Source organism: Hippocampus zosterae, chromosome 21 (genome assembly GCF_025434085.1).
Source record: "Hippocampus zosterae strain Florida chromosome 21, ASM2543408v3, whole genome shotgun sequence".
Classification (NCBI taxonomy): Eukaryota; Metazoa; Chordata; class Actinopteri; order Syngnathiformes; family Syngnathidae; genus Hippocampus; species Hippocampus zosterae.
In genome coordinates, this window is record NC_067471.1 from 4,973,111 (window position 1) to 4,989,681 (window position 16,571).

The 16,571-nt window shown below is 44.2% G+C and overlaps 1 protein-coding gene and 2 long non-coding RNA genes across 3 annotated transcripts in view; 2 read left to right on the forward strand and 1 right to left on the reverse strand.

Moving 5' to 3' along the window:
- The window catches only part of LOC127594220 (uncharacterized), a 116,505-nt gene that overhangs the window by 78,243 nt on the left and 21,691 nt on the right, over positions 1 to 16,571 (forward strand). The window lies entirely within an intron of this gene.
- LOC127594239 (uncharacterized) overlaps positions 1 to 16,571 on the reverse strand; it is a 179,711-nt gene that overhangs the window by 72,747 nt on the left and 90,393 nt on the right. The window lies entirely within an intron of this gene.
- On the forward strand, positions 2,037 to 4,145 carry LOC127594210 (microsomal glutathione S-transferase 1-like). Its single transcript, XM_052056257.1, has 4 exons — positions 2,037 to 2,166; positions 2,252 to 2,378; positions 2,449 to 2,540; positions 2,880 to 4,145. Exons 2-4 carry the CDS (start codon positions 2,262 to 2,264, stop codon positions 3,124 to 3,126), a joined length of 456 nt encoding a protein of 151 aa, XP_051912217.1. The 5' UTR covers positions 2,037 to 2,166; positions 2,252 to 2,261; the 3' UTR covers positions 3,127 to 4,145.

Here is a 16,571-nt window from a genome sequence, read left to right on the forward strand (position 1 = left end):
AGATGTCTGCCGAGGTGACATTCTGTTGTGCTTGAGTCTGTCAAAATGAGCGCTTCCTTGTTCTTGCTTCGCCGCAATTCTAAAAACAAAACCAATTTGAATACCTTGTGTAACGCTCGTATGAATGATGAGCACTCAAAAATGGGCGACACAGCGGGCATTAATCTGTTTTGCGCAAACACAAGCCCCCCCGTTCCCTTTTTTTCCTGTTCAAAGCAAAGAGCACGGGGAAAACGTCAGGCGCCGAATAACTAACATCGATGGCTTGCGTGTCACCTGTTATTAGTCTCACGCTTCCACATGTATCAACGTGTCAAAATCATGGAAAATACGCCTTGGGCCATATAGACAAACTCCCAACATTCTGTTTCTATTTGGCAGCTGATGCATCCGACAACAGTCAACGATTCCGCTCCCTTACTGGCACGGGCGCCCAACAAAGTGCCTGTGCCGGGCTTGTTGGAAAGTGACTGGCAGGTGTTTTGCACGCTCTTTTCAAAAGTGCCGGCACGCTGGCAAGGCATGGCTCTTTGTTCAAGCGCGGGGTGTTTCAAGCACCTGGCTCCCAAACACTGCGACATGACGCGCGCTTGATTAAAGCGAAATGACAAGAGTTGGAGACAAAAGTGATTCTGACTACCGTGCAGCTCGGGTCTAGCCGCAGTCTGGAGAGTGCGTGTTGACTGAGGTTTGATGGAAAGGAAAGACGGCACTAAACGCGGCCGCGGAAATCACTAAGGAGGAAGATAACACTTTGGGTTTCGTTGTTTTCAGGCTCACAGTTGTCCCAAATTAAAAATGACATTCGATGTAGAGCCTTTACATTGCCAGATAGCTAAAATCATGCCTCGCTAATGCTACTTAGCCTAGCATCTCTCTGATTACTACAAAACCTTAAATGTTTTTAGTTGCGGAAATATATCAGCCTCCGCTGGCTGCAATATATCCCATCAGGTCATTTATGGGGCTTTCCACGCCACGACAAGAGGCGCTAGCAACTAGCAAGATAACATAACAGGTCCACAGAGGAGCCCGCCATGCTTTCCTTTTCACCTCTTTGCTTGGGAAATCAAACAACAACACAAAGCTTCTCTGTAAATTGCGGGAAGATGTTTTTGGGGGCTCTCGGCATAGCTAGCTAGCTAACTACAAGTTGGAGTCCTGTGGTAGAAATGGGCCTAGCTAGTCCTGATACCGAACTCACAATTCTGCCGGGTAACCCCTGATGCGACACAACGAGTTTCTTTGCTTATGAAATCAAACAACAACTACACAAAGCTTTTCTGTAAATTGCAGGAAGATATTTTTTCAGGGTCTAGGGCGTAGCTAGCTAGCTAGCTACAAGTTGTAGTTCAGTGGTAGAAATGGGCCTAGCTAGTACTGTTATCTAATTTGCAATTACGCCGGGTAACCACTGATGCGTAAATTAGACCCCGGGCTCTTAAAAAGGGGGCAGCGGGGTCTTATGGAATCATTAAAAAGCCAAATGCTTTTTCACCACAATTTTTCGTACTTTTCAGCAGTGATATTCGCACCGTGTAAGTGGAAACAAGTCTGTGAATTTGTGACTGAACCTGCTCCAACATCTAAACATCTTGACGACCTCAGTCGTGCAGGATTTTCATGCCCGACATTTATTTGTGATGAGCAATTCAAATATTCACCTGGATGACTTGACAAATAATTTTTTTTTTCATGAAAGCAATTGAATTTTTCTTTTTCAAAAAAAGTATATCATCAGTGGTGCTGTAAAGCATGCTAAAACATTCAATTGCTCAAATTTGAGCTTTCAAAATTTTCATAGCAATTGGTAGCTAGCTTGACAAATACAAACATTCTATTATCCTCGGATTATGTTTATCAACGAGTACATCGGTCAGGCAATGTTCTTCTCAGCCACAAACTGTCGGCTGCTCAGGGCACTGTGAGCAGGCATGTTGTTGCCGCAAGTTGTCCTGCTCCAACCTCTAACCTCGTCTTGCACAATCAACAAAGCAGACGTCGCAGGATCGCATTACAGACATGCTTGCCGATCATCTGGCTTCACATTCATTTTTACAATGTTGGCCGACTCCACCCCCCCCCGGAGGGAACGGGTTAAAGGTTGACTTGGGTTACGCAACACATTCCGGTCTTGTCTCGCTGAAACTGACACCACACAAGCAAGTAGGCTGGTCGATCCAATTGTTTGTGTACACATTTGCTTTTCGTCATTCGCATTTAATAATCGTCTTTTTTGGATTCGCTGAAGAGCAGTCACCATGTTGGAGCTGATGCAAGATGAGGTGTTCAAGGCTTTTAGCACCTACACACTTATTGTCATCCTCAAGTTGATGCTTATGTCACCTTTGACTAGTTTTTACCGCTTCAGGAAAGGGGTAGGTCGAACCCGAGTCGTGTCTATTCAACGACTATGAACTCATTTCAATGTCCGCGTCCACGTTTTAGTCTTTTGCCACGGAGGAGGATGTGGCCTTTAAGCCTGCGGAAGAGAGAAAGAAACTGCTGAGAACCCACCCGGATGTTGAGCGAGTTCGTAGGTGAGTCAAAAGTCTGTTGAGATAGCTTTCATTTGTCACATTACAACAACAATAAAAGGATGGACGGACGTATTTGTCGAGTCACCGGATAAACAAGTGGACCAATAATGCTAACCTGTTGATGCTAATTAAGCTAGCTACTTGTTTCAATACACTCCGCGAAACTTATGACAGTCTTCCTCATTTCGGTAATGTGTGGTTTTGTTCATCAGGTGTCACCTGAATGGACCAATAATGCTAACCTGTTGATGCTAATTAAGCTAGCTACTTGTTTCAATACACTCCGCGAAACTTATGACAGTCTTCCTCATTTCGGTAATGTGTTGTTTTGTTCATCAGGTGTCACCTGAATGACTTGGAAAACATCATTCCCTTCGTGCTGGTCGGCTTGTTCTACGTCCTGAGTGGACCAGAACTCTCGGCAGCCTTGCTTCATTTCCGGATCTTTGCCGGTTCTCGGATCTTCCACACCATCTCCTACGTCGGGGCTTTTCCTCAGCCCTGCAGGGCTCTGTCCTTTTTCGTGGGCTTCGGAGCCACCCTATCCATGGCCTACAATGTCTTCAGTCAGGTTTTCGTGATCTGATGACGAGAGCCGCTGCACAGTGACCATTTTATGCATTTTAAACATCAAACTGAAATTCTGCTTGAGAAAATTGTGAAGTCGCTGAAGTATTTTGTTCATTCATTTGGCCTGTTCAAATATTCACTTCAATAATTTGGCAAATATTTTTGGGTCTAATACATTTTTTAAAAACATTTAAAGAGGGTATTGCATCAGGAGGCCCACAGACATTCAAATTTTGACTTGGGGTCTGGTCTATTGCCACCAAGCTGGTCTTTTCATGGGGTTTTATGTTCTGGTCCGTTTCTGTAGGGACCACCGCATGGTTAATTCAGGATCGTCTTCTGCTAGATCTGAAATCTCAGATTTGAAAATTCCTCCTCCATTCCCCATACTCTAGAACTTTGAGGGTGATATTTTCCGGATCGTCCAACTTCTTCGGGGTCTTAGGTAGCCTATTGCGATCAAGTAAAACGTTGCGGTGTTAAGTACAACACTCCCTCGAATATAAGGCAGAATAATTTATTTAGAATGACCGAGTCTGATGTTATGTTCTTAACAGTACTTTGATCACTGGCAATAAAGGAACCTGTCTGGGCACCTCCTGCTGCATTCCACAACCGGTGAAAGGCCTTCCAGGCAATCGTGTCGATCTGATCTTTGGACAGGTCTTTGCTTTTCATGCCTTTGTGGTGAGGAACAAAAAAAAACCCAACAAAGAAAAAAAAAAGTCATTGAGTTCCGAAATGCACATTTCCCACTGTTGAGCGGTATTTACCGCAGCGTCTTAAAAGTAAATTACGCTTTACAACTGCAGGGGGAGTCGGGGAGCTATCGATTGTACTTTAATGCTACTTATAAAGCAAAAGTCCGTCAGGAGAATATTACAAGCAGTGGAAGAAATGTGATCCGGGTCTGGTTGTTGACTGTTGTTTTGCATGATAGAGTTTTTTTTTCTTTCTTAGACCTACTGTTTTGTTAAATTTGGAAAAATGGGCTTAGTGAAATTAAATAAAACAATAGCGCTCTGCCTGACTCGATGCTGGATGGTCTGGTCACGTTCTTCGCATCAATTACATCATTCATCCTCTGGAGACCATGATGAAGCACAAAGACAGACTCCCATTAAGTTGCTACGGCTATTTTTATGTATTTGCAAAAAAAAGAAAAACTGGTATATGACGCTCACACACCAAGCAATTGAACATGATCAACCAAAAACTGCGAGTCTGTACTGTATTTTTTTTTTAATTTATCTACAAAGGAAGCAATCAGAAAGTGAAACTGTCCTGGTTGACATTTTAGCGATGGTATGTAAAAAAAAAAAAAGACAACTAATTGGATTTAAATCATCCATATATCCACACTTCTAATTTTTATTTTTTGCCCTATTTATTTTAATGTAAATGACAAATTTTAATTTATTTAAATTTAATTTTAATGTAATTTATTTTAATGACAAAGAAACAGAATATGGCTATGATGATATACATTCATTTTAAGTAACCGATTGTTTTTTTTTTTGTCATGAGAAAAAAAAAACAATGACGACAAATCTGTCCTTCCCCTGTGACGATCCAAAAGTGTTTCTCCCCGCCACAAGAGGGCAGCATTTGAAAAGTCAACCGGGTTGCTTCCTCATTAGGAAATCATTTATGGACCAGGTGCAGCTCATAAAAGCTCCTCAGCTCCAGCAATTAACTTCATTAGCTTAGCTGCGAACATTCCGCGGCCAAACCCCACAACGCTGCTTTTCTTTCATTTCAAACCGGTGCAAAAACACCCCTGCTGAATGTCACACGATTAAACACTCGCTGCCTAATTGACCCGCGTGAACAGAACTCCATTTTAGCGCCTGCCATTTGCTTATTCGTCAGAGCGCTTAGACCCCCGCCTCCCCTCCAAAAATGTGCGGACTTGTTTTGCTACAGTGTGTCAGCCGCTGATATGATGAATGCCTCTCGCTGCACATGAAGGTGACTGGCGTCAATCCAGAGCAGTGAAACCCATGGGTGGGCACTGCAAATAGTGGGATGAAATTACCATGAAGGCTGCTTTGGGCGGCTGCTTGTCTGCATTGTGTCCTGTTTCTGTATAAGTAGAAGAGGATTTTTTTTTTATGGGCGCTCATTTGTTCGGGACCCTTGGCCCTTCAGGGTCTCTCATTCCTCAGACAAGCCAAGCATTTCACAACTTGGGAGAAGGAGGCGGCGGGGGTTGGGAATGTGGATGAGGGCGGAGTAAAACCCCCAACACCATCTTTAACTAACAACCATGGACACGCCCACTATTTAGTAATGCTAAGTCTGCCTACAAAACTAACTCCTTACATTTTGCGTTTGTATGCAGCCCGGGGGGGGGGGGGGGGTGTAACAATGAATGAATTTCTAACAACATTAATGCACAACAAGTACTCATGAGTGCCCGCAAACTACTAATGAGAGGCCACAAACTACTAATTTATGTGCTCAAACGAATGAAAAATGTCATCGACAGGCTTGAAGAAACTATATTAGAATACAACCGGTGCAGAGACACAGATAGACAGGTAATATAATGATACTCACAGGCATGTATTCTTCATCCTCTGTAGTAAAAAAATAAAATAATGCAGCTTTCTGAGCAGTTATGACACTCTTCTTCATGTATATACTGTATGTATGTGCAGTATATATGTACGTATACTGTTCTACCCCCTGGTGGACAAGGCGCATTCTACATACTCTTTAAAACGCCGTCAGGGCTCCACTCTAATAGACATTACAATGTAGAACACATTTCAATGTCTGTTGTTTCACGTGCATGTGGGTCAGGAACTCAATGAAACTTGTAGTCAACAGGTTTTTTTTGGGGGGTGGGGGGGATTGTTCACACATTCGTCAAGCACAACCTTCCTTCTGTGTACAGCCTGGGAGGAACATTTACACCAAGACATGCATTCAAAATCAGCTAATTAGGCAGACTTTGCCCATGCACAGATCCAGTTTTGATACTCTGTGTGTCATCAATTCTATATTTCATGTATGACAGCCTGATTAGACGCCTCGTGCGTTTGAAAAAAAAAAAGTCACATCACGATGTCTGTTCTTTTTCTTTTGTGTCTTGCGCTTCATTAACTGTCATCCACATGCTCGGGATCCGCCTGGTGTCTTTTTTTTTTTCTCCCCCGCTCAGCTTTTTAACTGCATCGCCGCTTAATTAGACACAACTTCAAAGTCACGCTCCACGCGGAGATGAAGCAGATATTTATATCTTACAGCGGCACCTTAAGGTCTTGGTAATGCAATGAGAAGATAGTAGGGGTGATTTACGCGAATGGGAATCAATTGGGTGTCATCAGGTGGACATTTTGAGGCCACAAAAATCTTGATATTTATTTTTAATCTCGCATGGTGGAAGCACGTGTTTCACTGAATTTGGTTCATCTTTTAGCTTGGCATTTAGTTTGCTAGTTTCATGCCAACAGATAATCGGAAACACCATAGACGGACTATAAATAGCACCGATGGGACGGTGTTTCAAGCAACAGATATTTGAACAAAAAAAAAAACAATGGAGTAACACACGTCGAAGGATAATATCAAAGTATTCATGCTATATTCTTCATCCTCTGTAAAGAATGACTCATAATATTTCAACTTATTGATGAGTTCCCCCCCCAAAATGTGTTTTTCTTTCATATGGTGGCAAGACATGCAGTTTAGTTTTGTTGAAATCATCAATTATTGACTGCAAATGTATTTTGGTTCATTGCCTATCGTAGCCTTTCTGCTAGCTTAATGCTAATACATAATGGGGAAACAGCTGAATGAATGGCACCAATGTGATGGTGTTTTAAGCGACACATCTGAACAAAAACCGCTGAAGCAACACATGTAGACAGATAATATCATAGCACTCACGCCTGCCTAAATTCTTTATCCTCTGCATAGACATGGCTGAGTGAAAAATGAGTGACTGTCTCCAGTGATTTAATTAAGGAAATTTAGATTTAAATCGGTCAAGGGACTGTCATTCTTTTGTTAACATTTAGAAGTAAAAAAAGTAACCCACACAAGGCAAAATCAATACTCGCGGATAACGCTTCCCTGGAAAAAAAAATCTTTTTCTCTGCAGTTTTCGTCCATACAAAAGACCACACAAACGCTTCCTCCTTATGCCTCACCTCACTACCCCCCACGACCCACCCGGGGAATGCATATGCGCGAATTTTGAAAAGCCGACACTCCACACGCAGAAATCCTTGTGAATAGTCGTATAGTATATTTACAAAAGTAATTTCAATTGTGCACGCCAACCCCGACGCTGCACGTTCTGTATTTTCTAACTTTTCAAAAGTGGCTCTACAAACGAATGAATGTCAGCGTTTAACTTCTTGTTGACTTTCCTAAAGGCGTAAAATTGCCGTGTATTAAAAAAATAAATAAAAATAGACGCGTTTCTGGAGTGCCTTTTTATTTTTTTTTCTTTTGGGACACAAAAGCCCTATTTTGTATGACATATTGTTTACAAGTCCATCGAAATCGGCAGTCGTGAGCACTTCTCCTTCGCCGCCTGATGAGTGTGGCACACAGACGCTGACGAGCAAACTCCCCTTTTAACTTTTCGAAATTGGAGTAAAAGTTAATGTAGTGAAAAAAAAAACCTTTCACTTTATGCGCTTGATCCCCACTGTGTATTTTCCTTCACTTGCAATGGCGCATATTACGCGGGCCTCTGGAAAGTTCTCAGCCCGGTATTTTGCATTTAAAAAATAAAGTCCTCCTCTGCTAATAAGAAATATCAAAAGGCCAGGCGGGTCACGCAAACAAATAAATAGACGCGGGTTTTAATCTCCACCGAACCTTGCAGCCAGCTGACTCGTCTTCATATGTTTCAATCAGTTGCCGAGCATGGCTGGGGTCAGCAGATTGCTTATGCTGATCCCAGTGATTGGAGTGCAGGTGATTACCATAAGCAATTTAAATTTTATTGATTTAACCTCTTGAGTGCAGTAATTGAAAAGCCGGGTTTTCCGAGCCGCCTCCTCCCGCCACTTCAACAACTCCCCCTTCCAAGTATTTTATTTTATTTATTTACTCCCACCCATCCGCTCACTGTTTGTCATTTCGTCATCAGAGGAAGCGGCCCAAGCGCCGAATAACCGATCGGTCCTCGGCTCGCCTTGACTAAAAACAACAACGGCGTTCAATTAACAACTCGGCAGGGATAATTTACAGGCTCGCCGTTGTCGCCGGGGTAGCCGGAGGTCATGCGGAATGTCCGTATTTCCACCCCCCCCCACTTTCATAGGAACAATTTTCTGATAATTCTTCCCATGAATAGACCGTCATTACTAATCACCATCGCTAACACAAAAAGCCCAATTTCTTACTTAATTATAATTTTTATTTTAGATAAGAAAGACAGCCTAATTGTAAATTACCGAGCGAAATTGGCCCAAAAAACGATCTCGGCGTTTGTTCATTAAAATATTCCCGAATGCGCGCCATATCTTCTTCATTATACCGAGCCATAATGGAGGACTAGATTCCGCCCTCAGATCAATTAATAAATGTAGAAAACTCCACCTGGGAAGAGACACTTGTGCGTTCTCCATTTTTCATCAAGCGCCCGCCATTCCTCACAGGGGAATCACAATTTCTTGTTTTAATATTTTAGTGCTCTAACTTAAGCTCCAGAAATGCTCTCCAGGTAGGACCACTAGATCATCTTGACATTTCAAAGTACTGAAACCTTTGGAGTAAAGTGATTTTTATGAAAATCTATTCACGTAATTTGTGCTTGTCAGGCAACCCTTGCTTCGTAGCGGGAGCGGCTCAAACGCCATATTTCACCTTATGGTCCTCTCGGATGGGGACACGAAGTGGCTCGGACGCATTTGACGTGATCGTGACGATGACAGTGAGAAAGTGGTTGCTCGATAGACCTCCATTTGGCAGCAATGCTTACATCTATGTCATGACTCAAACAATTTGAGTTGTGTTAACGTACATTTTTAACTTCAGCGCCCTATTTTTTGAAGAGGGATGTTTTTGTGTCCAAAGCTTCCCCTTCAGATCGGCAAAATTCCACCGATTAGCCGTAGTAACACTTTAGCAAGAATTGACGGGTCCGATCGGACTGAGACTGCGCGGTGAGAGGTGTGTGCGGCTCCCAGTCGGTCCGTACGATCCCTATCCGAAAAATAGAAAGCTAGCATTGTCGAAATTCAGATTTATGCCATGTTTTTTTTTTTAAAAGAAAATTCAGATCCTGCACTCAAAACAACATTAAAAACAGGTGTCAAACTGAACTCGGGCAAAAATGTGTTCCGCGGTGCATCTGATGTTCAACCCCTAGCCATTTGCTACCGTCAATCCATTCTATTGGCAAAAAGGTCCTTGAAATCAAGAGAGCCAAAGTCACACTATTTTCAAAATTTCCCAATTAGGTTTCGGAATAACTGCAAGGAAGCCATGACCTTTGCTTTAATGGCGTCTGGAATTCCATCCAAAAGAAGTCATTGAAGCACGGCACGCAATTTACGACCGGCTCCAAATCCGGTAAAATAAGCATCAATGGGCCGCAGCATTATGAGGGAAACTCCAACCATTCCTTTCAGACACACGTTTGGAGTTAATGAGTTCTGCGGGAGAATAATCAATAACCTGGAGGGTGGCTAATTAACTGCTAATCATCCGGACCCATTTTGGTGAGGCACAAATGTGAACCATTAAAAGTAGCCATGTTAATAATAGATAAATCTGACAGGCTTTTTTTTTTACTTTTATTAGCGAAATAAAAGCGAGCTTATCAGTTGACAGGTCCAAAATTGCTCTGGGGAATAAGTGTTTACCCTTCAAAAAGATTCCCAGCGCGACAGCAAGACGGGTTTTGTTTAGCAGTCGTTTGACGTTCAGGATTTAGAACACGTTTTCACATAATTTCCCCGCATTGCGAGCAAAGAGAGAACATTCCTTCTGCTCGAACGCTTCAAGGATTCGCTCGGGACCAGGTACTCCAAACAGAACCGGCTTTTGGGAAACGCAGTCGCAAAAGCGCTAGCTTAAAAGCTGGCACGGCTTTATGTATTAACAAAGCACGAGGCAGTAGAATGGCGATCAGAGTATTATAACTCTTCAACCATGAAAACTAAGCTGCGCTTTTGTCGCGCTCACCCTGGATTGTGTGCTGAGACCTCGTCGGCGCATTTTGAGCTGTGTCAGAAACATCCGCGCATGTGCTTGACTGTATGCGCTTCATACGGGAACAACGGGCAGTTGGACATCCGTTTCCACCCCCTCCGCTCATGTGGATGTGCTCTCACTCTCTTTCAGGATGCTGGGAAAACAATTCCGGTGTAACACCTTGTCGTCCATATGCTGAAAGTTATTCTGGTGTCGATAATATTGATGAGACGATCTTGTAAATAGCCCAGGGATTGTAATGTGAAAAGACGCAGCTGCCTTTCAAAGATATTTGGACGTGTTTTGTTCAATAAGAAGGCAGCTTGTTCAAGCTTCATGCGTAATCTCTAACTCCCTCGATCTTTGAAAGCAGCAGTGCATGAAATCACCGCACATTTGGCTGTAAAGAGATCGCCGTAGGGATTTAATTTGGTCGGAGTAAGCCGTACACCAAATATGGCTTGAAGGTATCAGTCTCACGAGTAAATTCGGGCAATTAGTACTTGGCGGATTTCTCTGGTGTGACAATGATTCTTACCAACAGATTTTAAAAAGGCTTTCCGTTGGTCAGAACCAATGTCAATTGAAGAATTATTCGCCAAACACAGATTTTCAGTTTTTAACGGGAGTGATGCTCAAAGCACAGTGCTCACAAATTCCAGGGCTTGAATTTGGGTGGGACTAGCTAGGCTAACCAGGGACTTGGAATCTTCCCCAAACTCATCTGAGGGAATGAGCACCGACTGTAGATCTCCTCCACCAATAGACCGTGCTAAAGTCAGTCGTTTTTTGTTTTGTTCTTATTTTTGCTCACACTCTCTCATAGAGGTTGTCATGCATTATGGGGACTTTGAAACAGTAGGTGCTCAGGCCTATTTTATTTTCCTGATGTTATATTTTGGATGTTTGTTTTCGTACGCCTGAATACAGCTCGACTTACAGGACGCCGTAATTGATGGCACAATGATAGTTGGGGCTGCGTCTAATTGTAATAATGATGCAACATATTATGGGCTGTTTGTGTGTGATCATTTTAAAATGACTCTAGGCTGAATAGGCTCAGACAAATCTGCCCCCCCCCACCCCCTACCGCTGTGGTGAGCGAAGACCGAGCGCAGAATGATGTCAGTGTGTTAGCGGTGCTGCCAGCCCTCTGACATATCAGATTGAGGGTAGGAATCCGTCAAGGCAACATCCCTCATGCGCCGTGGAGATGTCAATGATCCCTGCCGCTGCGAGAGGGCGGGACTGCGATTGTGCACCTGGGGAAACCGCACAACCCGCCGGCGAAAACTGTGACGCGGGTGCGGCTGACGATACAGAAGTCTGTGAGGGAGCAAACACATTTATTTGGCCTAGGTGTAGCAGCGTGCTCCGGCTTTCACCCGGCGGAACTCGCAAAATCAATAATTGAACAGAGCAAGCATAATAGCGGCGACACGCACCGTGCACTCTTTCAGCGTGATGATGGAAACATATTTGTTGGCAAAATAAATTGCGGCGGGTGGTCACTTGTCTGCTCGCCGTAGGAGAAATGAAGAGTCATGATTCCTGCGCAGAACCGAGCATGTTGGTAGTCTGTCACTGGCCAATAAAAGGAGAGTCAGGAAAGTTGCGAACGGGAGAAGGATTCTTATTTCTACAAAAATGTCTCATCTTGAAAAACTTATTCAAAATGCTTCCCCTGGATCCGACGATAAGGTCAGATGATTTCAGAATTTACTGGAGCACTGCAAAGTTCATCTCTGTCAAGAAGTGTCAGATGCTCACGCTGTTGTACGCAGGCGTGTTGTCATGTGTGAAGCAGCCACGAGTTGTCGTGTCACAGGATCTTGGTTAAGATAAGCAAGTTGAGCACTCATAGTTTGGGTTTGAAATAACTTTCATGCCCCAGATCCTGGGACTTTTCTGACACGGCTCAAAAAACCGATCTTTTTCAAGTTCTTCCTCTCAATAATTCCCTGGTCACTCCACTCGTAGTTCTACATTTTTCAGTTCATGGTAGGTTGGCAGCCCTGAAGGTTACCGAGTTGGTCCTGAACATCCCGACTGATTTTCTTTCATCGGAGGCTGACACTTTCTAAAAAGTCTTTCCTCTGTTATTACGATGGTCTTTCCTTTAAACGAGTTTGGGTACACCTGCATGAAATGCTGATGTGGGTCCCTCCGGTCTTTCTTCTTCCATCCCTTCCCTGTGGCAATAGATCCAATTTCCTCAGCAGAAATCATTATTTGGCATCATTACCATTCCTAACACTTTTATCTACCCGTCCCTTGTTTCCTCTCTCCATTGCCTGATTAAATTTGAGGAGGGTGGGGGTGGATGACTACACTTTTACGCCAACCCGAATAACCTTGCAGTCGTCTCTATTGGGATATTTTTAAAGATTCCAGCGTGGCTGCTGTCTAAAAAGGAACAGAAAGCCATTCAACGTTTCCAACAATGTTGCCAACAAGCCAACTTGAATTACTGGTCGAGCAGCAGATGTTCCGATTCAAAGTTTGTTAGAAACGGTTATGAATGGATGAGGACACTGCCAGGCAATGTATGCTGGAGTGAAACAGAAATTTCAAGCCAGGACTGGTGATTTAAAACTTCGGGCCATTCTAGCGCCATTGGCGACCCAGGAACGTCGTCAATATTGTGAAAGAGTGCAAATTTTCCTGGTTTGGCCATGTTACAAGATCCGCAACGAGGCTTGGACAAACCTTCCTTCAAGAATCCGTGGAAGCAAAGCGGAGATGAAGTCGCCCCAGGATGGATTGGAGACATGGACAAACATTCCAATCCACCAACTCCTGGATACCGTCAAAGATCGACAGAGGGGGGACGGTTTTAGTGTACTCATCTGCAAATTCTTGGGACAACTCGAAATCGAGCTGGCTAGCCATTGAAATATTTGCGCTTACTCTACCAAAATCAACATTTTGACTTTTTGACCCTATACTTCTTGATCAAAGCAGAAGTAATCAAGCAAATCAGAGTCTGAGCGTCAAAGAAGGCAAAACCTTGGACACATTAGTCTCAAGAAAACAATATCTTATTCGCATTTTAACGATTATTTATTCGTTCTCTGGCAGTACTTTCTGTATAGCGCTACAAAAGCCCCACAAGCTGCCTTTCTCGCAAGAAATTCTGTCCCCCAGTTGGCCGATGCATCTCACTTTCTGAAAACGCCTGAATATGTATTCGCAAGATGTTACATATTCCTGAAAATTCATTGCGCCGCTAGCGCTAGCTTAGTTGTACCAAGGAAGGTTCTGGCCTGACACGTTCCATTAGTCCGCTTTTGGAGCATCACCGATTGCATTTCACGCTTGACAACATCTTGTGGTCACTAAGGTGGACTCTTATCCGCAGTTCTGTGTAACGTATTAATTAAAGTCGAATCTCGCTCCCCGTAGCATTGGGTTATTGTTAAGCAGTATCTCAGAGTGCAAAAAATGTATTATTCATGCTTGCTGTTTTGGTTTCTTTGTTGTCCCTGCAGGCAGGGCCCAGGTAAGTCCCGATGCCTCAGTAGTGCTTCACGCGGCTGGGAGGCCCTGGGGTAGAGCCTCCGGCGATGGCTTTAGCCTAGCTGCTCCCCGGAGACACTCCCGCTCAACCGCTCCGTTCCGTCTTCAAAGACAAATACAAACACTGCAGTCTCCCCCCCGTCTCCCGGCTCCTGCGTCTCTCTTGTGCTTGCGAGAGCTCATACGGTATATTGTTCCCCTCCCGCTCTGCCCACATATTCAAGCCGGAGTGACTTACACCGCGGCAAATTCTGTACGTGGGCGCCTTCTTTCAAATTGTGCAAGTGCGGTCAAGGGTTCAGCGGCGGAGGCGGCCAAAAGAAAGTCTTTTGTGTCTTTTCAGATGCAGAATTATCCCTGCAAACAAAACACGCGGAGTGGCGGGGACATGAAGTTTGTTGATAAAACATCCGCTTGAAAAGTGGCATTGAGTTTACAGTTTATGTCGAGGGATGTCTAAGGTAGAAGAAGCCCACGGCCCCCCAAAGAAACCCCAAAACAAAGGCAAGTCAAAAGCTAACGGTCACTTGCAGGGGTACACTGGAACAATGAAATCAAAAACGCGAAGTCCTGAAAAATACCAAAACTCAAAGTAACAAACAAAAACCAATGACGGTAATCACGACGATCTGACAAAGACTGACAGAACCCTGGGAACTAAATACAAGCCAACTGACGAGACAACAAGGAACACCTGGACAAGACACAAGGGACCCGGATGACCAGAACAGGTGGAGACGAAACCAAACGAGGAAGACAAAAACACACAAGGAAACAAAAACAAATAGGATCTTAAAAACAGAATCATGACAGGACTCCTTCCTCAACGGACGGTTGGATCCCAGACGTCCCAAAGTCACCTAGTGGCGCCCGCTGGCAGAACATGCGCCGACTAAAGCGGAACATGTGGCGGCCGCAGGTCATGCGCTGCCGGAACAGGAACGGGTTAAAGGGTTTGTGGGAGCTGATTGGTTAACGCAAGGGACTCGGATGACCAGAAGTGGAAACGAAACCAAACGAGGAAGACAAAAGCACACAAGGAAACAAAACTTGGCGGCCCAGTAGCCCAGTGGTTAGCACGTCGGCTTCACAGTGCAGAGGTATCGGGTTCGATTCCAGCTCCGGCCTCCCTGTGTGGAGTTTGCATGTTCTCCCTGGGCCTGCGTGGGTTTTCTCCGGGTGCTCCGGTTTCCTCCCACATTCCAAAAACATGCGTGGCAGGCTGATTGAACACTCTAAATTGTCCCCATGTGTGAGTGTGAGTGCGAATGGTTGTTCGTTTCTGTTTGCCCTGCGACTGGCAACCGATTCAGGGTGTCCTCTGCCTACTGCCCGAAGACAGCTGGGATAGGCTCCGGCACCTCCCGCGACCCTAGTGAGGATCAAGCGGCTCGGAAGATGAATGAATGAATGAAACAAAACTAAATATAAGCTAAGAAAACCAGAATCATTACAAAAAGCCTTTAAGGCTATAGTTTTGGCGGAGAATTAGCCGTGTCAGGTTCCATAACTTGACGGTGAACAGTAATTACAGCAAGGCCCCGGCCCCATCAAGACCCCCCCTCCCCGCCCAACCCATCCACCCCCGTGTTGACAGTTGGTCAGCGCTGGATTGGCAGCAGGCGCTCCCGCCTGAGAGTCTCCAGAGTACCCATTAGGATGGAGGCCCGGCGTCCTTATCAAGCCAACCCCTGTGCTGCTCTTCCAGTGCGCAATTACAGCACGGTCTGCACATTTGTGGAGCTCACAGTTGTTGTTAGCGTCACCTTAGTCTACAGCCTCCTTAATAATCCGTAAGTCCGTAGCGAGGGCTCGCAGGGGCCGCAGTTGGCAGGGTGAGACGTGCGCGGCGAGTTAATGACGAGAGTTATGGCTGTTGTGTGATGTTACATGGGAGCTGATTGGGAGAGAGACCGTGACCTTGTGTTCTGAAAGCTTTCTAATTGTGCCGGGTTCACACGGATCATAAAGGAGAACATTATATTCAGAACGGGTTTTGGTTCGGTAGTTGGTTTCCCCCCCGCACCCGATTTTGGTAACAGCATTAATTTGCCGATTCCCCGAAATTCTTCTTCTGCTCTTTCCAGAGAATTTTCTGAAACCTGGTTGGAACTTTTCCCTGGTTGTACACCAAAATAAATAAATACATAATAATAATATATTAACTGCCACAAAAATTCAAAAGGACAAAACAATTCCTCATTGTTCTAATCGCCAATCACTTGAAGACAAACCGCCGCCCTATGACAATTTTCCTTTTATTTACATTTTACCAAATCTGAGAGTCATCTCATTTTCTCACCTAAGGCTTTTTTTTCATAATTGGCACTTTAATTTCACAATTCTAAATGGAAATTTTAATCACATTATGACCTAATATGATGAGAAATGCATTCATGGTGCCGATTTTTCTTTTTTTCCTTTCACTGGAACCTGCTCCAGCAAGCTGGTTGTCACCCCAAAAATGAAGAAAATTTTTTTTTCGCCTAAAACTCAAATAAAAATCCCAATTCCGATCAAATTGGGACACCAAAAATGCAAATTGAGAAACGGCGTTTCATCAAAGTTCACATACTTTGCATTACGACATTTTCAAAATTAAAATTTGCCCGCTACCCTAAAAGTTTGCCTTTGCACTTCTTCATGCCGACACACAAAAATTCTTCGGATCCTCCGTCTGCCTGGTTTGATTGCACTCATCCTCTTGCGAGAGGTGCAAAGAGGGAGAACCGCCTTTTGAGTCTCTTCCACCATTTCCCCGCAACAAAATAAGACATT